General features: G+C 39.5%; 1 protein-coding gene across 1 annotated transcript in view; it reads left to right on the top strand.

Moving 5' to 3' along the window:
• The window catches only part of TFDP1 (transcription factor Dp-1), a 42,232-nt gene that overhangs the window by 6,917 nt on the left and 13,622 nt on the right, over positions 1-21,693 (top strand). The window contains exons 2-4 of the mRNA XM_084276802.1: positions 5,916-5,982; positions 18,408-18,514; positions 20,787-20,908. Coding sequence (XP_084132928.1) covers positions 5,916-5,982; positions 18,408-18,514; positions 20,787-20,908 — 296 coding nt within the window. The remainder of the gene's footprint in view (positions 1-5,915; positions 5,983-18,407; positions 18,515-20,786; positions 20,909-21,693) is intronic.

Below are 21,693 nucleotides of genomic sequence, written 5' to 3'. Positions count from 1 at the left end.
AACCTGTGTTTAGTTTTTATTTTCACAGTTCTGTGTGATCCTGGTCTTTAATATGTAGTGCCTTGCTAGTTAAGGTTCTAACAATGCAGTTTACTTTTTGTAAAGCTCATTCTTACAGCACAGCTCATTGCAGAGTGCTTGGCAGACACATTAGTCTTGAAGATGCTGCCATGAACTGAGGATGTGGTATGATCTGTTTCAGAAGAAGGCTACTGAGACACAGTTAAATAACAAGTTTGAGAATTGTGCAGGGTCAGACTGCTTTAAAAAGTTATTTTATGTTACCTTATGCAGTAAGGAATAGTTCTTACTGACTTCATTTGCAAAATGAAATTAAAATATTCTAAATTTCAGAACTTTTGTTCCTTTCCTGCAATCCTCTATTTCTTATCTTAATTGCCATTTAATTCATGTGAAAAGTGAATTGGGTGTCCATAAAAATAGCCTCCTGCATTTACATGATGATTCATTCCCAGAGCATGTTTGCTGTGGTCCCTGAATGAGTCTGGTGGGAAAAATAGTGTATTATCATCTTGTTACAAATGACATTTGTGTATGGATAGGGGTGAAAGAAGAATTAAGGTTGTTTAAGCAGTGTTATTTCTGATTATAAGCTTTCCTCCGATTTGGAGCTGTGTTAATTTTCTGTTGTGGAGTTTTTTGTTGTTGTTGTTGCTTCCTGATACTAACATAAGGAACAAAAAACCTCCTACATTGTCAGTGGAGTGGCACATCATAAAATTGCAAAGCATTGTGGCCTTTCCATTTATTGCATATTCTTAAGAAGGAAGATGAATGGGAATTGTCATTGTGTATGGGATAAGTGAGGTGCAGTCTGCACAAGATGTGTGGTGGTTTTCTAGTAGGCTTTGCAAATACCTGTGGATGGCAGAGGCATCCTCCTGATGCCTTCGGCAAGCTCTGGGTGGACATGTACTCTTAACAGGAACACTTTTCCTTCCCCATTTCTTCATTTTCTGGTTCTGTCTTTATTAACTTCTTCCATTATTTGTTTTGAACTTCTCAGTCTGAGTCCCAGTTTACTTACCCTTTCAGTCATTGTTTAGAGTAACTTGTATCTGTCTTCCTAGTTCCCCTGTTCTTCTTCCCTTCTCCTCACAGGTTCTGATGTCCTTGTCCTGTTAAAGCTGTTTTTTAGGTTTTCATCAGTTCTGATGCCTGTACTTTTCCAGTGACGCCCAGTTTCTCTACCTCAACTCTTAATCTGCTCTTTCATCTGATTTTCTAGCTCACTTTCTGTCTCTTTCCAAGCCAGTACCCAAATCAACTGCTTGTTTTCCTATCTGTCCCGTTCTGGCTCCTGTTGCTTAACCAATGTTGTATATTTGGCAGCCACATCTCTTGTCAAACCCAGTCCTGTGCCTCAATTTAGTGGGCTTAATCTGCTCTTAGCAACTGAGAATTTCTATTCTGGGAAATACCTTTTGGCAAATACCTCTGTTTCCATTTATCTATACCCTTTCTGCTCTTCTTTCAGCTCTTTTTTCAGGGAGTGTACTTAAAATGGGTTCATTACATCAAAGCAGGATACAGTAGATATTTCTGTGGCACAAAAGCACCCTGCTGTTCCCCATATTTACTTATCTCAGTATTGGGTGGACCTTACTCCGGTTAAACGTGATAGACACAGCACATGTAGTTGTTCAGCCTTTTTTTATTCAAACTTCTTGCTCTTGCTTTTATAGGTTCCTTGCTCTTCAGTCTAAATTCAGCTTGAATCTGTTCTGTTTAGTGAATACTTTCATGCCAATTTTTATTAAGAAATTGAGCTGCAAGTCTGGAAAGGCGTGGAAGAAATGATAGCTTGTTGTAAGGGCATTGAATTTCTAGTGCATAACTAGCTTGTTAGTAATACGTGAAAATATTCTGTGATAGTCTGCACTAAGGGATTTTTTTTAATAGGAGAAATTCTTTGCATTTCTGGTAAATTTTGGTTCAGATTAACTTTAGTCCCAGCAAAAAGATATTTCCTGATTTACTGACTTCCAAGCTGAGGGCACTTGTGCTTTGTAAACAAAACAAAAATAGACTTCCCAGCCTTTATGTCTGCTGATGATCTCATAGCAGGCCAAAGCTAACTTCAGTTGATTTTTTTTATGTGTTTAGCCCATCATTTGATTTCTTTTCCTTAGCTCTGAATAGTGTGATGAGACAAAGTCTGGGTGTTGGTTGTGAGTCTCTACTCCACAGTTAAAATTACCAGATTCCCACAGTTAAAATTACCAGATTCCCACAGTTAAAATTACCAGATTCACGAATTTGTCCAGTGGTCTTTAACTTTCCTCTGATCTGTGGAGACCTTAAGTCATTTCAGTTTAGATGCTGTGTTGTGTCAAAAGCTGTTTGTTAAAACCTTTGTGGATTTTGTTGAAATGTGAAAAGGATAAAGGCTGAATCTGTATTTGTTGCCTGTTTAGAATAGTAGGAGTTTCTTCATGTAGCCTTAGAGAAGTATATGTAGCCAACATGTCTCTTTGAAGAGGAAAGCAGCGCTAAATCGTGAAGTTGTGCACACTTTGGAAAGCTTTCAGAATGCAGTATTAAGAGTGTGATACTATTTCAAGCAGCCTGGTGTTATCATCAAAGTAATGCAACTTGAAATTGAGAATCATGAGAAGGTAGGGAAAAAATGCAGAATATAAAAAAAACCCATCATCAGGTGGAAACTCCCCCCCCTCCGAACAAACCAGCTTGATAAGGCTTGAAAACTATGTGTATTTTCCCATCAGAAAACAGAATTTCCTTCATGTGTGAACTCTCCTTGACAGAATGTTAGTTTTCCACTGGGGAAAATCAGGTGGTACTTGCTGGTGTGGGTTATTTTTTGTTATTGTTGTTTTATTTAATTTGCTTGTTAGGGATCTGTGACTCTGCTATACCTAACGGGGGCTTTGGTCACATTTTCCTCTTATTTATTTACTGTATTTTGGGCCCTGCACTACACAGGGAGTGTATATTAATATGTAACAGAATATTATTGTTACATTATGGAGAAGTATTCCTGGTTTCTCATGCAGAATAACCTAGCTTGAAAAAATAGCAGGAATTTCTTTGAAGTACACTGAGTTTGTTCTGGTTTTGTTGTTGGGTTTTTTTTTGATTCTTTTTTTGCCTAGTATCTCCATTTTAGGCCAAAGACACCAGAATATTGTGTGGGATGGAATTTTCACTTTTTAGTTTTCTCTTCCCAAAAGCTTGTATCTGTGACTTTGAGGAGACTCAAAATTAGTGATAAATTTTGATATCTGTAGTATTAGTGTATCCAGAAGTGTGAATGAAGAGCAAACTGAGGCTGGAGTAACAGAATTTTCACCACCAGAAATTGGTTTTCATTATGAATAATAGCAGCTGAGGGTGTTATTTGCTGTGGGATTTGGAAGTTTCATTTCTAAGTAGTTTCTTGGAGTCTTTCCTAAGCATATTCTTATGAATTAGTTGAATATTTACCAGCCATTTTAACTGCTATAGCTGAACCTTTAGTAAGACACTGGCATGGAAAGGTGGTGAAACTGTAACTGCTGTATTCCTAATCAGTGTCATGATTCCTGAGGGGATTCTTCTTGTGGTTCAGTGATTGCTCTTCTCTGATTCTTCCTGAATGGTATTCTCTTAAATGCAGTATTTTCCCCACATGCTCTCCAGTTTGTCAATGAGTTGTGTAATTTCACAAAAAATGTTGTCACACAAAAGCATGGTCCAGGGCATGGAGGGCTAACCTGACCCTTTGTAGAGCTAGGTTAGATTGTGGATTTTGGAGTTGCATGTTGTTTGGGGCAATATTTTTCACTGTATATTTTAATCAAGGTGGAAGGAAGCTTGAAGCTTATGAAATTATTTGATACTACAGTATGGTGGTTGGTTGAGTACTGAATGATAAAATGGATTAATAATGGGAGACCATTCTAGTTTAAAAAAAAAAGGTACCGATAAGTGATTTATTACTGAATTGCCTAATTTGCTAATTGCTGAACTAATGATTTGTATTTAATACTTGAATTTGCTGAACATCACAGCTTAAATACTTGGGTTTCGATTGTCACTTTAACTTGCTGCAAGTTTGCTTTTGCATATTATACTGATGAATGGATTGAATAATTTAAAATTATTAAATTTGTGTCATTCTAAAATAAAAGCCATTATGGATTAAAACAGCTGTTTGCTTGGTGGACCACTAATCACAAACTTAAATATATGTCTCGTGTATCCTTTTGGTTCTCATAGAAAACAGAATTTGCAGGAATCCTTAACTACAAGCCTCTTCCTGCTGTTGAATAGAAACTCAAGTACTGCATTTAAAAAAATTATGACAATGAGATTGCACTTCCTGTGTGGTTTAGCACTTGTGAAATTGAGTATAATAATGTAACACCCAAAAAACTGATGTTCATATAAGGCATTGGGTTCTGGTGTTCTGGAATGTGGCGCTAGCAGCATCTTGGCAATGACACTGATGTCACATTGATGGCTGTACCTTCTCTGATACTGTCAGTTGCCCTTCTCAATTAGTATACCAGGAGTGGTGAGTTAGGCTTCTAAAAAGCTCTGGTGCCTGGGAATAGCCAGTAGAACTGTCGTTGGTTCACATGGACCTTCGAATCCCTACTGTAGGCAAGATGGAACAGGCAGCGTGTGTATGCACTGCAAGTTGTTGCAGTCTCCTAAAGACAGTGCTATTCCATTACTTTTGGGGGGAAATGGGGAGAATGGAGGACAGAACTGCCACAGGCTCTTCATCCTCCCCATGAGGTCCACTGTCTCCTCACATTTTGTTTGTGCCATCAGGTCCTCATTGCCACGCCGTTACAAGCCACTGCTCCTTATGCTTCCCTTAGCAAAACTTCTCTTCTGCTCACTTCTCAGTCTGTCCTCGGTGCTCGGTTATCTTCTTCTCCCCGCACTCCCCGCCCTTTCACTGAGGAGCGAAAGTTTCCCGTTTGGTAAAGTTCCCGGTCTGTCTTAAGAAGTCATTGCTGCCGTTCACCTGGGTAACAGCAGCCCCACAGCATCCTCTAGTGGTTCGCTGGGCTTGCTGAACTTCTGGCGGATCATGAGTAGGGCTCTTCAGGTAAACTTGTAAGGGAAAAAAAGCTTTGCTGCTGACGGGCAGCAGCCCAGCCAGTGGTCTCTTGGAGATGCGCCTGCAAATACCAGCTATGCACAAAATACAACTAGGGGCTTTCAGCCTCTGTCACACGACGTGCTAAATCATGGTTAAGTACCAGTGTTGACTTTCTTGCTGTTCTTTCTAAATGGAAACAGTCTGTGTGTCCTGTGTTCATTTTTTCCCCCCAAAACTGTTTGGAGATAACAAGGAATGGACTGTTTCTATCAAAAAATAAATACTTTTTTGTGTATTTTTTTTAACTTCTACTGTGAGCTTTCTCAAAGGATGGCAATTACTTTATAAACTTTTATATAATCCTATTCACTGAAAAGCTTTATATGCTGATCTTTAGAAAAATAATAATTTAAAAGGTCATGGTATTTCTTCTTAATGCCTTTTGAAACCATTGAAATGGTTTAAGGTTCTGTCTACCACCTCTTTTTTGCTATAATTAATTTCTGTGGTAGGTAAGTTGTATCTGCACAGAGAAAGGTGTAGTCACGGGTCAGTGCTTCTCATTAGAAGGGTCTCGAGCTCTCTGTTAAAGCAGTGCAGATATACTGTAAGAGCTTAGGACACAAAATAGCAAGGTAGGTGTAAACTACATTTTAAGAGTATGTCATTTATAAAATCAAGATTCTAAAATTTGGCAAATACTGTGCCACAAACCAGTGCCATTACATTTGTGACAAAATGTGAGTGGTAGTAGCAGAGACTTGTGGTATGACTTCTTTAACAATCAAAGGCTGTCTGTGTTTGTAAATTTAATACAAGTTACTTTCTTTAACAGGCTGGACTAATTGAAGCCAATGGAGAGCTTAAGGTGTTTATAGACCAAAACCTAAGTCCTGGAAAAGGTAGGTACATGATTTTTAGTAAGACTCCATTTCTTGATCTATAATTGTTATATTACTGGCTTTAAATTACTTCAGTAGCTTAAGTTATATCTTATATAATTGGCAAGCAAACTGTAGATTTCCTGTGGTTTATACTTGTCTTTCAACTGCATGTGAAGCTCAGTGGTGCTTCGTCATCCCATGTGTGATCTTCTCATTAGGGTAGCTTGTCTTCAAGTATGAAGGCCGGGATGGTCTGAACCCGCTTTTGGGGCACTACGTTTCAGCAGGTGGGAAGACTGTGTGATCGTATCACTTCAACCTGGGCTATGACAGAACTTCTTTGGACCTGCACATAATGGCTGTGCATGTGTAATGTAATCAATTTATTAAAACACAGGCTATAGACTTGAATTTGATACATAAGCTCAAAACCTTGAGTATGTAAATATGTGGAGAGTTACACGCTGCACTTCACAGTTAGCATAGTTGGGAGGGAGAAACAAAAGCACTGCTGAGTTCCAGTTGCCTGCAGTTCTGGACAGCTGTGTCATATAACCTGTTCTGTAAAGTGGTGATGCTCTACGTGAAAATGAGGTTTTTGTCCCCTGTATTCTTAGGGGAACGCTGTTTCCATAGTGAAACTGTAGAAATGGGCTTTTGATTTCCAGTTAAGTGTGGTCTTGCCAGTTTATGCACTTTGCTGGTGACAGTGTTATTTTTCAGCTTAATAGTTTTTTCCATGTTAGTATGGAGGTTTCAGTAATACCTCTGTGCAACCTCATGTTTGGTTCACAGCTATCTAACAATAGATTTTGGTGAAGTGGCAGTTTTGCTTTGTTGCTTCAAAATGATGATAGTCTGGTTTATTGTTGGGTGTGACAGATGGGTACTTGGATAGGCTGTACAAAGTAGGGTGAAATTCATTAGGACGGTCACCTATTTCTTGTCTGATGCTCTCATAAACTCTACTGTTGAAAAATCTATTGACTTTATGCACTGTTGGATTATGCTAGTCATCTGATTAAGCTGAAGTCCAGTTCAGGTGAACTCCATTGGTATTACTGCTCTAGTCTTCCACGTACTCTTTCAGGAAACCCCTTTAAGCATTTCATTTCACAGCTTGTGGAGCATCTAATTTCAGTCATCACCAGTTTAAGTCTTTGACATTCCCTTGTCTAAATTATATATTCCTTTATGAAAAGGGGCCATGATCTGCTTTTGATGGAGAAGGCACTGAGGGTTGAATAACTGACACTTAATAACTGGTTCACCTTTATGTTTTTTAAGCACTGTCACATACCCCTGAACAAAAAAGCGTGCAGGTAGGTTACCTGATCTTCAGCAGCAGCCAGACTGTTCTCCCCACTCCCTACGGGCAGTAAAACTGATGGGTTTGTCAGTGCAGATACTCAGCAGGGACGTTTTACATCCATGTAGGCGTCTGTGTCTAGACCTTGTTACAGTCAGCACAGGGCTAGTCAAAACAGTGCAGTCTAGATGGCAAGAACTGGAAATGTGACTCTTCTGTTATTACCTAACTTGTGCAAAACAGAAGACATGTCACTGCTTGTAGAATTTTAAAAATTGGTTAAATGGTTTATTAAAGATTAGCAGCTCCTCTGGCCCGAAGTCTAGCTTTATTCTCAGTGTATACTACCATGAATAGTACAAGCAAACTAAGCTATCCTCAGTAACCTCATTGCTTTTTGGAGAGTTCTGTAAAGTTAATGGAGAGCAACGAATTCTCAGCGTTGAGAAGATACAAGTTGCTTCTTGGCTTGATCATTATATGTTTCTTGCCTCTAACTTTTGTGTTTTATATGCAGGCTCTGTAGTCTTAATCAGAGCTTAAAATAACAAATATTTTATCACTAAAGCATTTGGATATCTATTGGAATTTATGCACCACAGCAGTACTTACTTCCTGTTGCAGCTCTTTAATGATTTTTATGGCTTTTGTGTAGTACTGTACTATGTTCTGTGTTGTGTAGTACAAGTACTTTGTTCTATCTAAAAGTAGCTGTCTACTTGACATGCCATTATATCAGAAAGTCCAATCTTCTGCTGTCTTGCTAGGCTTGTGCAAAATTTCTCTTAACTTCACAAAAAAACCCCAGCTGGACCTGTTGAAGTGTGTCCAGAGGAGGGCCACAAAAATGATGAAAGGGCTGGAGCACCTCTCCTATGAAGACAGGCTGAGAGAGTTGGGCTTGTTCAGCTTGGAAAAGAGAAGGCTCTGGGGGGGATGCTACAGTGGCCTTCCAGTACCTGACAGGTGCCTATAAGAATGCTGGGGAAGAACTGTTCACAAGGGTATGTAGCAATAGGACGAGGGGTAATAGTTTTAAACTAGAAAAGGGGAGATTTGATTGGCTATTAGGAAAAAGTTCATCTGTCTGAGGGTGGTAGATCACTGGAACAGGTTGCCCAGAGAGGTAGTGGAGGGCCCATCCCTGGAGATACTCGAGGTCAGGCTTGATGGGGCTCTGAGTGACCTGACCTAGTGAAGATGCCCTTTCTTACTGTAAGGGTGTTGGACTAGACCTTTAAAGGTCCCTTCCAACCTTACACATTCTATGATAAAAAGGATAAATTTGCATTATTGAAGACAGAATAGAGTGGTTTAATTGTGGAGTAAAATTTCAAATTGACTTGATGGTAATTGTTTGCTTCTTGCATACCTGGGTTATGAAGCAAGGGTAATCTTTATATATTTTAATTGTTACTTGTTTCAATTCTGAGCTTTACATTAAAAAAAGTTAATTCCAAACTTCCTTTTGGAATAGCCGTGTGGTTAATTGCTTAAACCTGTAATTGCTAAGATTCGCCCAGTATAAGGACTTGGGTAATTATAACAAAGAATAATTTTGAGGGTTAGAAATACTTCATTTGGAAAGGGATGGAAAGAATGCTTGGGAGGGATGGAAAGAATTCTTGATAGTCACTGAACCAGTAAAACTTCCTCACAAGTTTGTGTCTTCTAAGAGTTATTTAGAGACTTAGAAATTTTGGTGTTCAGGGAGGTTGCATTTTGGAGAAAACTAACTGTTGTAGTCAAATTAGCATTGATATTTAAGTATGAAATAGAATATTGTATAATAGTAATCAAGCCCCTTGCTTTTGAAGATGTTTAAATGAAGGAAATTACCTGCTTCAGATGAGTGCAAGGGAAAAGATAACGTATTTAATGTTGTGTTGCAGTTAAAGTTCTTAATTTTAAAATTACCAAGAAAGAAAGTTTGGATCTTCTGTCGTGCCAGTAGGTGGCATTATTGGTACATAACCAGAAAGTACTTGTGTAAAATGACCTTTAAATTATGTTTGCACATTTTATAGGCATAAAGAGCTTCAGTTTTGTTTTAATTTCAGATTTGGTAATTAAAAAAAAACCCTCAAAGTAAAATGTTGTAAACTTTTAGGGTGTATTTGGATGCTTACATTTCAACACTGCCCAACAGTAAGGTGCTCTTTACATGACAAGAAACTTCTGCATTGTAATGTTATTGTTAATTCTGTTTACAAACTCAAATTCTTCCTGATTTTTGGCAGTGATTCATACTTTAGCAAACAGACATATGTCTCAACATCAGTTATAAATTACTTGTGTATTATTGCAGCTGAGGTAGCTCCAAACAATTATTATTATCTAAAGTCAAGCTCAGGAAATAAAACTGTTACAAAATAGGAATGGTATTTGGAAAAGTCTAAAATGACTTTTGAAAGTCTCGGGGTAGACCACATAGTTTCTGTCAACAGAGACTTGGAAAGACGGTTTCGTGATAGCTGAAGTATTACTAGTCATGTCTAAGGATGATAAGAATCAGCCAGGAGTCTGAGTTGATGTCAGAAATTACTTAAACACTTGGTAGTACTACACACCAAGGAAGACCGATGTCTTTGTTAAAAGTGTTTAGAGTTCCTGTTTAAGCATGTTTTCTTAGCATGATGGTGGGACTTGTTCAGGAGGCAGAGATACTGTTACCTGACTTAGCCCACAACTTGGAGATAATCAGCTGTGTATTGTCAAAGCTTATGGTAGGCTCATACCCTCAAAGAGCTCAGTGTTTTCTGTTGTGAGAGGCACGTTACAAACTGCAACTTCACAGGAGTGACATCTAAGGAATCAGCTCCTAGAATATAATTGCCACCTCTATCTTGTTTCCCAGATCATCTAAGTGTGCACCCTTTGTATATATTACGTATGTATATGTGTAATCTAATAATCCATTCAAGCTGGTGCTTTTGTGGTAAGGAGTGACATTCTTTGTAGGTGGTTGGGACTGGTCCTCGTTTTGGCTGAGAGTTTTGTTTCTAGTAGCTGGTGTAGTGCTGGGGTTTGGATTTAGGATGAAAATCGTGTTGAGAACGCACTGATGTTCTTAGTTGTTGCTGGGTAGTTGTGTTCAAGGAGTTTCCAGCATCTCACACCCTGTCAGATGCACAAGAAGCTGGGAGAACACAGCCAGGACAGTGGACTCAGACTGGCCAAAGGGACATTCCCTAGCGTATAGCATGGTGCTCCCTACATAACTGGGGCAGCTAGCCTGGAGGGGGATCATTGCTTGGAAATGGACTGGGCATAGGAATGCTTTTTGTTCCCTTCTGCATGTGGTGAGCAATTACGTTTGTGCATCATTTGTTACATATGCATATTTTAATGCTGTTCTTGGTGTTGTTACTACTATCACTATTATTATCATCCTTTTATTATGCTATTAAATGGGCTTTATCTCAACCCATGAGTTTTGTTGTGGTTGGGTTTTTTTTTCCATTTTTCTCCCCATCCCTTTGAGGGTGGAGGATTGAGTGAGTGACTATGATGCTTAGTTACCAACTGGGGTAAACCATGACAGTCCTTTTTCTTGTATTACTTTTTTTTTTATAATAAGTTGTAGCTGCTTACAATGTTGTTTTATTTGTTCTTGGAGTTGTACTGTGTAACACCTTGCTTGCCATATATACTGGTTACAATTGTTGGTGTGGTTTATCGCCTCTGGGCGTTGGATTAGGGTTATAGCTCTGCTGTTTGTTGTAGCCTTATGGTATGATAAAATTATTGACAGTCAGACCAGTTTCTTATTTATATTCAGCAGTGGCTGAATCTGTATTCAGCAGAGGCGGAGTGAGAGCTGCAGTTTCATCTCCATACTTGAGAGCCATCTGTCAGAAGCAATTAATAATTGCACTTTACTTTGTCTCCTCAGAGAGCCAATATGTGGAGGAGACACCTTCCTTACCTTGCTCTTCTTCTCCAGACTAAATACAGTAGCTCGTCGAGAATGTTGAATATCCATCCTTGGGATGTTCAGATAACTTCTGTTATTCCATGCTTCTATTGCTAGGTCTCCAGAATGTGGTTCAGGTCTTGTTTAGGGTTACGTAACTATTAGAGTACCACCCAGAGGTTAACTGTGGGGATAGGCACTGCAGCTGAAACAGAGAGCCAATCCGTATAGGTACCAGTCACCCCAGTACTTAAGAAATGGACACAAAAGTCAGCTTGTTTAGTAAAGGATGAAGAAACAGGGTCATCACAAAAGGGATATTCCATACCATGTGACCTCATTCTCAGTATGTAAAGGGGCTGTATGAGGACCAGGGGTCACTGGTGGTGGATGGGCTGGGCATTGGGCTCAAGGAGGGTGAGAAAATTGCATTGTATATCACCTGCTTTGTGTGTTCTAAGTGGTGATGTTGGGTTTTTCCTCTCAAGTAAGCTGTCTTTATCCTAACTCATGAGTTTTATCTTTTTATTCACTGGTGAGGAAAGAATGAGTGAGCAGCTGCATTGCATGGTGCTTAGCTGCTGGCTGGGACTAAATGAAAACGTGGAGCCAGTTGCCTGGAATTAGGGATAGGGAAGCCAAGCAGCTGGTATCCCTTTCTGGGGAAGGGGGAATTGGCAAGGCAGTGGGAAAACGGATACAAGCCTATGGCCTTTGGTGGTGACTCTTTTCAGGTGTGAGGGAAAGGTATCCCTTCAAAGATGTTACATGTCACCCAGGCATATGCTACATGTCCACCCAGTGGACCATCATGGAGAGAGGTATCAAGTACTGAGGGAATTAGACGTGTGGGAGATGGTTTGTTATGGCATGGACAGTGTGCAGTTACCCACAGAGCCAGATGAAGTCCAGCGTGCCTGACCTGTGTGGTGGAAGTTTATACATCTAATCGTTGGCAGTACGGGCCAGGAAAGATGAAGAGGTGCCGACAGTGAATGGAGTGGCTGTGGCCAACTCTGGTGATACAAAGAAATTACTCTTCCTCTCTATGAGCCTTTGTGTCAGCTGTGGTGAGACTGTCCAAAAACTCCAAAAAAACATGTTTGAGAAGCTGCCTTGGGGAGGTCTGGCAACTCAAACAGGGTATGTCAAGATTCCCCACTTGTATGGAACAGTATCTCAGCTACTAGGAGTTCCTCTGCTCAAGTGAGAGGATATAGAGAGTACAGTACATAACATGAGGCACACCGTGGTTCTACTGGTGTGACCATGGGAGGGACGTAAGGAAATGGGATGGAAAAGTGATGACCCTACAGGCACAGGCATGTGAATTGCAAGGAAAAACAGTCTCAGAGAGGGGTGCTTCCCACTCTAGTCTCCAGTGGGCAATTCCCCAGACAGATTTTATGAAGTCTGATCTTACTTTTCTTATAGAGGGAGATTCTGTTTCATATTTACAAGAAGTATCAAGAATGAGATTTGAACCCACATGTGCCACACTCTTCTCACTCTGCTCTGTTGAAATAAATTTCAAAGCTTATGTAATGACAACAGAGGTTTGTAGCCTTTGTAAGAGTGGTTATAAGCAGTGTGCTGCAAAATGTCATCTGGAAGGTTAATTTTCTTTAGACTTTTCTTAAAATAACCCCCTGCTCAGCTCTTAACCTTTGATCATGTATTTACTTACAACTGGTCTGCCAGATGGAGTTTGGTTGAGGCTGTTGCAGTAGATGGTAGGATTTTCTTGGCATACCAACAAACAACCATCTTCTCATTCAGTTTGTTCTTGTGCTTTTTGTTTGTTTTGTTTTGTTTGTTGTTTGTGGGTTGGTTTTTGGTTAGTTGGTTTTGTTTGTAGTAATTCAGACTGCTTGCAAAATTACCTTCTTACCAAATTCAGCTCCAATACAAGAAAGATGTGGAACTGTTGGAGAGGGCTCAGAGGGCCACGAAGATGATTAGAGGGCTGGAGCAGCTCCCCTGTGAAGAGAGGCTGAGGGAGCTGGGCTTGTTTAGCCTGGAGAAGAGAAGGTTCTGGGGGGACCTCATTGCAGCCTTCCAGTACCTGAAGGGAACATACACTCAGGAGGGTATTCAACTTTTTAAAAGAGTAGAAAATGGCAGGACAAGGGGGAATGGATTGAAGCTAAAGGAGGGAAGGTTTAGATTAGATGTTAGGGGGAAGGTTTTTAGAGAGAGTGGTGAGGTGCTGCAGCAGGCTGCCCAGAGAGGTGGTGGATGCCCTGTCCCTGGAGGTGTTCAAGGCCAGGCTGGATGGGGCCCTGGGTAACCTTGTGTAGATCCAGGCCTGGAGGTTGGTGGCCCTGCCTGTGGCAGGGGGTTGGAGCTCTATGATCCTTGGGGTCCCTTCCAACTGAGACCATTCTGTGTTTCTATGATCATACACAATATTGCTTCTATGCTAGAAGTCAGACTGACAAGACTTCGGTTTTTAGAGACTGTTATCAGGAAATGGACTTGTTTTTCTGTTGAATTTTGTTGTTGGATTACAGCTGTTGCTCTCTCCTTCACAAGTAAAGAAAACAAAGATTGTGTCAGAAAATGGTACAGCACCTAGAACACATGGGGATCACCTCAGGCCAATCTCTGTGGTCTGAAACACCAAAGCCGCTACTGTTGGATGAACTGGAGCAGTCAGCTTTTAGAGCCATGTAATGCTTTGTCTGCAGAGGGCACTGCTTTCTCTAATTTTAGATGTACTGTGTCATCTTCTGTGGCATCTGAAGTTATTTAAAATGTTCATAATCGGATGCATTACCAGTCTATCCTACTGCTAAAATTCTGCAAGAGAATGTTTCTTTTTGGTAAAATTCTTGAAGGTCCAGTTGAAGGAGCTCTCTGTAATGCAGTCTGTGTCCAAAGAAGGCAATTTACTGTATCTACTGTATGAAGAGAGCACATATCTGGAACAGTTCGTTACAGGTTCTGTTTCAGGGAGCTGCTGCTTTTTTTGGTGCAGGTTTTATACAGCATTATTCCCTGATCCCATCTGTACGATTAGCTTCTGTTGGGAGACATTCTGGAACTTCATACTGATGAAGTTCTACTTCCCTTTAGGTTTAATGATTACTTAGAAGTTACTAAAAGTAGTCTGCCAAACTAGAGATGCTGGGGAGACTGAGAATTTAAGTAGAAATTATGTCCTTGATATATTTTTTTCTGCTTTACATGACTTTTTCTCATGGCTTTTGAAGTCTTGAGAAGCAGCAGGGGGAAAAAGTGTCAGGAACTAGCAGAATTAATAATGTGTTTGTTTTGAAAAGGAAGAAGCGTGGGTGCCAGGAGAACTGTTCACAAACATGTGGTTTAGCTTTTACATGCTGCTATGCACACCGTATGCTGGCCGCAAAGTACAGGATTATTTGGATTGCAGTGATTGCTGTAAGAGTAGTGGTAATTAACAAATGATTTGTAAAATTCCTTTGAGAAACCGAGCTGTCAGTCACTCTCAAAGTTGAGTGAATAAAATTATATTTCTGCTTGTATACTTAACAAATAAACAAGCCACACACACAAACCGACTATGAAACCGAAACATTATGAGGCTTTGATGGAAATACAGGGGGACATGAGAAATGTTTGCACAGCAGATAATGAGCAGATAGTGGGATGGGCTTGAGCTAGAGAGAAATTGAAACTACTGTTTTAAAAACAAAACCACACCTTAACCCGCACCCCACTGTTGGACAGCTGCATTCTTTCCTGCTCAGCATCACAGCTTTTATAGGCTGACTTAGGCTTGGTGTGGAACAATTAAGTGTGTGTTACTGTTTTTGTAGTAATACCTGTGTGGTCAGTTTGGGCTGCAGAGACAGATGTAACTTGCACATTTCTGTATGGAGTCAGGTTGGCTCAGTTGCATGAATTAACTCTGGCATGGTACCATGGGGAATGCTAATGTAATTAAAAACTTGAAAGAAGCATAGTGTGTACTCTTCCCTTCATGCAGATGTTCTAGTTGTGAGATAGCTATTTGTATTCATAGATTTAAATGAATGATATAAGGATGCTGGAGGCCATGTGATCTAACCTTAGAATCAAACTAGGGCTGGTTTCAAAGCAGAGCCTTCAGTAGTTGAATTTTTCTGTATATCTCCAGGGAATCCAGTAGATGACCTGTTGCTGTGCTTCACCATTCTCATTGTGATTTTTTTTTTTCTCCTTGTGTCTGGCTGGATTTTGCTGTGCAGCAACTTGTGACTACTGTTGCCTCTTTTCCTTTTGATGGGTCTTCTGTCATCTCTATAATTCTCCACTTGATAGTTGAAGGCAATGATTAGATTCCCACAAATAATACTTCTCACTTCACCTTAATCATGTCTTCCACAGGCTGCACACACCACCTTTTCCTTGTACATTGTATGCTCCAGTACCCTAGGCACATCAGTGTCTTTCTGCTGGAATCTCTCCTGTTAATGCCTGTCTTGCACTCTGAGCCCCAAAACCTAACAGAGTAACCCAGACACAGCTTAAAGAGTGTTGAAATACAAGGGAATAATCCCTTATTGCTGTGTTCTTCCAAATGTAGCTGAGGATGTGGTTGTCTTCATTAGCATAGGGGTGTACTTCTGAGTCCCATTCAGCTTGTTGTCTGCCTGGATCCCCAGGTTCTTTTCTGCACATCTGCTTCCTAACTGCTTGACCCCTGACCTCTGCTGTTGCATGGAGTTATGTTGTCACAAGTGTGAGATTTTTGCATTTGTCTTTGTTGTCTGCAGAAAAATTATTAAGAAACAACATTGATAGCATAACAAATTACTTTATCTTTAAACATACCAGAAGAACAAAATAGCTGAGTGCATTTGAAGAGTAGATAAATGATCAGAATACTTAGAAGAGTCTCATTGCAATACTGTTCTTCAAGAAGTTGTCCTACTAAAGTATTGCTAGGAGTTATCTTAGGAAAAAAACGATAATGTGAATGGTTAGAAACCATTGTGGGCAGAGAATTATCTACCTGCTAACTCCACATATATATAATTCATGTAGTACCAGAAGGATAAAAAGAGACATACCCAGCACCCATTTTTGAAGGCCTAAGATATCTACAGATGAGGAAGCCTGACTTCTGTTAGGCAAATTGGTTGGGTGCATAAGAGAGTAGTAGACATGGATAACTGTGGTAATGGGCAGGAGTTGATGGTACCTTTCCAGAGGTAGAAGGAAAGAGAAACTAGGAAATTAAGTCTTTTCAAAGTCACGCTTTGACAGAGTCAACAACCATGTGGATAAGGGTTATCTAATCAGTGTGATGTCCTTGGATTTCTTTAAAATAAGGACAAATATGCCTTGATTATCAAGGTCCTTAATCAGCCTGTTAAAGAAACTAAGGTTTAATAGAAGGGGAGGGTCCTCCTATGGGTTAATAATTGTTGAAAACCAAACTAGATACAATAAGGACCCCAAGTGAGCTATTAGCACTCAAGAAAGATCTTAAAGTCATTGTAGATTATATTATGAAAATATGGTATTGGTGTTTGGTGGGGAACAAGCAAATTGAATTTTGCTAATTATTTGGAAAGGAACAGGTAATAAAGTAGGAAATGTGCTGTGGAGTAACTTAGGGCATTCCTTTGTCATTAACATGTCCATCCCTGCCCCCTGCAAAAGTAAAGGGTAGAGCTAGAAAATGTATAGGAAACAGCAACTGTTGAAAGCAGCAAGGAAAGGAAATCAAATAGATGAAGTAAAGCAGTTACAACTCTTATTCTATACTGGAAATATAATCTTCAGATTGCTGTGTTGTTTTCAAAACAGTGAGGAGGATGTTAAAGACACTGACCTCCACCAAGCTGCAAAGAAGATAAAGAAGCGCTAATAGCCCGGGTAGTTTAATACCGTGTTACTGCTCTCTGGAGGGGAGGAACATAAACAGCAAGGGCCCTGGTAGCTGTGGGTGTAATTGAAGGAACAGGAAGGCATAACAAACTTAGGTTACCACTTTGATAGTTACTGGCTTTCTGAAAGGACACTGGGACCTGGTTAACAATGGAAGAATGACAGGATACTGCAACCTGTTCATATTTGGGGGAAGCTGTCAATTTGACATGGTGTAGTAATAGCAGCTATGAAATAGAAGTCTTCTGGAAAGCTAGGGTTTAAAGAAGATTTGGGTTGTCCCCAGCTTTCTGAAGACTACCTGAATGCATAAGAAGGGGGTGGTAGGCTTCTTGGGGCCCTTGCTGATACAGCTATTGTAAAAATGCTTACTTAATGCTTCTGTATTGGCTAATGGGAAAAAGGAAGATAAACGGGAATTCTGCCAGGTCCTTCTGCCCCCAGCAGTCCCTTTAAAAGTGATCTGAGGGAAAGAACTGCCAAGCCTCTCACCTGACAACCAAATGACACATGTTTCACCATAATAAATGTCTCTGATACTTTTAAGACTTGTTTGCCCCTTTACTCCTTTTCTGTAGTAATTTTTGTTGCTCCTTTTTTATTTTTTTGTGGGATTTTTGTGTTGTGGTGGTATTATTATTACTATTATTAAATTATGGCATGGAACATCAAATTACTGGAGGATGCCTTAGGATTTTTGTAGCTGAATTTTTTTGTTTTATGCCACTTAAGTCTTGCTTTCCTGACAGTATTGATTATGGGTGGCTTATGAACATGAAGAGAGCGGATTTCCTTGCAGGGTTGGTCTACTGTGTATATATTTTGTTCAGATATTGGATTCTTGAAGACTCCTCTTGTTTAATTCTCTGCCTTCAGCTTAGAGGAAAGATGGAGGTATTCTTTTGGAAGGGCCTGTACTAACCAAACTTTATCCTGCAGACAGCATCCCTCAGAACGATATCCCATATTCTAGGTTGTCAGGTATGTTTTTCAGGATGGCGTGGGAGAAGATTTCAAAAGCCACAAAGGATAAGGGTAGAAGAGGAGGGGAATATGCCTTCTGTCAGATGCCCATTACCTCTATTAACTCTGTTTTGAGAGAAAAACTGGAATACGAGGAATTAAAACATGTTCAAACTAGGTTGTTGACCTGTAAGGTTACATAGGAAGAAGGGTGAGAGAACATATCATAAGTCTTAAATTCCTTTTTAGCTTCAAATGTGTGAATTATCTGCTTACATTGACTCTGCAGTTCAGAACTAGGTTTTATTAATAAGCATTGGTAGTATAAATGCAATTGGAATTGCTAAAATGATACAGTGTGGCTGACCTGAAGCTCTCCCCTTGCATTTGTTTTAGGGGTTGTTTCTCTGTTGGCTGTTCATCCCTCTACAGTAAATACTCTTGGAAAACAGCTCCTGCCAAAAACATTCGGACAGTCTAACGTCAACATTGCACAACAAGTGGTAAGGAGACTCTGTGGGGTTTTTATTGCTTATGCCATTGCTTACACATACTGTAAATGGCTTGTATCTTGGTGGTCGGTATCACACGCTATGGGCAGATAGTCTAACCTTGTTTCTAATTTTAAATAGACTTATGTTAAAATAAGTTTCTTTTGCTTCAAGAAATACAAAGGTGACTGTCAAATCACTGTGCAGATACCTGAATATTCAGGTGGCGTTATCTTTTTGTAGTCTTGACACATAAAAATAGTGGCTCTTTCATATTCTGCTTTAAAATCTAGCATAGGGAAATGCAAGTGAAGTCCACTAGCACATTTTTGAGATTGATGTTAGGTGGAACAACACTGAAAAGGAAACTACATTTCTTAGTGCTTGATTTAGATACCATTTTGCTTAAGCACTTCCTACGAGCTTTGTGTGAGGTACAGGAAATCAGGTATGGAAGAGTCAAGTGATGCAATAGGTAATACACAGGTTATAAGAATTCACTTTAATAGTGATCAGATTTGTTCATCTGAAAAGACTTGGACTCAATCTTCTGGAAAGCAACGGTAATGTGTAAACATCTGAACCTGAGTCTTACATTTGGGTTTCTTCCATGTGCCTTTCCCAACTCCAGGCTCCAAGGGCTGCTCTGAAACTGAGGCTCTCTGAATCTAGGAGCTACCCCGATGTAACGGTGCAGTTGTTGCGATGGCCCAGCCTCTCTGCGGCAGGCAGTGTATCTGTGTAACTGCTGGTTAGCTGCACTTTGAAGCCGTTACCGTGCGCAGATCACTGCTCTGCTGTCACTGTCAGTTTCAAGAGGGAAACCAAAGAAAAATCCCCAAATCTTTGTATCTTCCCACGTCCAAAATTGAATTGCAGATCCAATAACACTGTTTAAATTTTGAGCTTCACACAGTTTGAGGAGACTGAGACAGACTGAGAACTATTGAGTAATGAAATGCCTGTCTAATTGCCGATCATTCTCTGTGCTGTGTTTCCAACCGCGGTGGTGAATTAACTACTTCCAGTAGCCACTTGGATGTTGGAGTGTAACAACATGAGTTTAACAAAATGAAATTGCTCCTTCAGCAGGAAGTGTTTCACCAGTAAATTTCCAAATAAAGAAATTCAGTCAAGTTAGGCATGCTTTTAAGCTAAAATGAGTTTCCAGCAGTAAAAGGAAGATGTTGTAACTGCAGATTGTAGGCTGCAATGACACAGATTGTGAGACTGTGGAGGTACTTAACATTGAGAATGAAATGTTCTTTCAGGTAACCTACAAAATCTTTTCTTACAGTACCAGAACTCGGGGATAGTAACAAAATTACAAATTATCTGATTTTTTAAAAAAACTTTCAGTGGTGTTTATATATAAAAAACAAATTATTGTGTCCTCCATCATAAGTTTAAATTGACAAAATCCTCATCTATATTATCTGTAGTTAATTTTATATGGTAACGTTATTTGAACATGAGCCAGCAGTGTGCCCAGGTGGCCAACAGCAGCAGAGATTAAAAAAAAATAATCTGCTAAAGTAGGAGCTCTGCTTCAGCTAGTTTCACAGGTAAGGTGAGAGCATGGATGAATTAATATATATATTACTCATGATGAGATTACCACATCTTCAGGACTACTTACCTGTAAGCCAGAACAGTGTGATCAGCCGAGTATGGGCTCCTAACATATTTGGAATGGAACTGTCTTGCATAACTTGGTTTCCTGGCAGTGATCAAGAAACTTGGCCCTTATTCTTCCGTACCTCGAACATACTTTGATTTGGTTTTGACTCTGCAGTGGTAGAGACTGCCGGAGAGAACTTGGCCTTTCTAGCAACAGCACTGCATTTTCTCTCTGCTTTTACTGATGTTCAGTTCTTCTTATTTTACATGTTCATATTTTAACTATAATTTACTGCAATATCTTTATATGGAGCCTGGTAGGGTTTTCTCCTTCTCCCCCTCCCTCCTTGCCCCCGCCTTTATTTTTTTCTCTGTCCTTTTTTGGGATGTGTGTGCACATACTTTGAGCTTAAGTTAGTGTAGAACAGTATTAAGAAATCCTGCAAACATGAAAAGCTTATTTAAGAAGGATAAAACATCAATGCTCATTACTTAAGGAGTCCTCAAACTATATAATAGGTAGCCTGAAGGGTTTTTTCTAGTATGTATAAATTTAATGCATCTAATAAAGTAGGTAGAAAAGCGTGTTTGGATAATGCATAATTTGAATAATGCAGTATCTGATTATCTTTGAATATTTATGATCATTTTATCTTTATTGTAGGTTATTGGTACACCTCAGAGACCTTCAGCGCCAAATACTATACTGGTAGGAAGTCCACATACACCTAACACACATTTTGTATCACAGAACCAGACTGCAGATTCTTCACCATGGTCTGCTGGGTGAGCAAAACAAAAAGTTACAAAGGAGTAATTGTTCTAAGTGTTTGTTGGGGTAGTGTATATGCTCTCCAGGCTAGCAGTGTGTGGCACACAGTCCATTTACCTTTCAATGAAGAACTTTAAAGCATACTGTACTGAACCCAGGCATCATCGCACAAGAATGAATGCCCCCTTCTTAGTTTTAAAATCAACTAGAATATTTTCTGCAAAGACTGGGTATTTTTGTGTTACTTGCTTAGAGAATTTAGTTCCTAAAAGGACAGGAATTCATCTGACTTGATTCAGTTTTTAATTTGGTATTTCTGTTTATTTAGTGTATTTCCAAAAAAATAAAACACATTTCAGATTGAAGAAATGTGTCCCGAATTATCATTTGAAATAAGAATGTAGTTTGTATGGGGGGGGGAAAAATTAGATGCAGTGAATGCATTCTTTTGGTGTCTTTTCTCATGCAAGCTTGTTTTCAGGGTGTCTTGTTAAATGTAGTTGCTTTAAAATTTCAGTGTCTTGTTACATGTAAATAGGTTTCTATTTTGGAATTGTACACTGAAATGAGATGGAAACAATTGAGAGGTTCCAGTGCTGATAGTAATTTTATTGATACTTATATTTTTCATCAAGTTACATTAAACTTTCTATTTAAGAAACATGCAGAAAATGTTGTTATACTTCTTGCATCTGTTGTAACTTTGAAGTTTTTGTAACAACTTCACATACTGTATAACCTCAAATCTGTGTTTCACTACTAATGTAATGTTTACTGAAGTCAACCAGTATCAGACATT

This window comes from Gallinula chloropus, assembly GCF_964237585.1.
Source record: "Gallinula chloropus genome assembly, chromosome: 1".
Taxonomy (NCBI): Eukaryota; Metazoa; Chordata; class Aves; order Gruiformes; family Rallidae; genus Gallinula; species Gallinula chloropus.
This window is presented reverse-complemented; position numbering and strand designations above follow the sequence as displayed.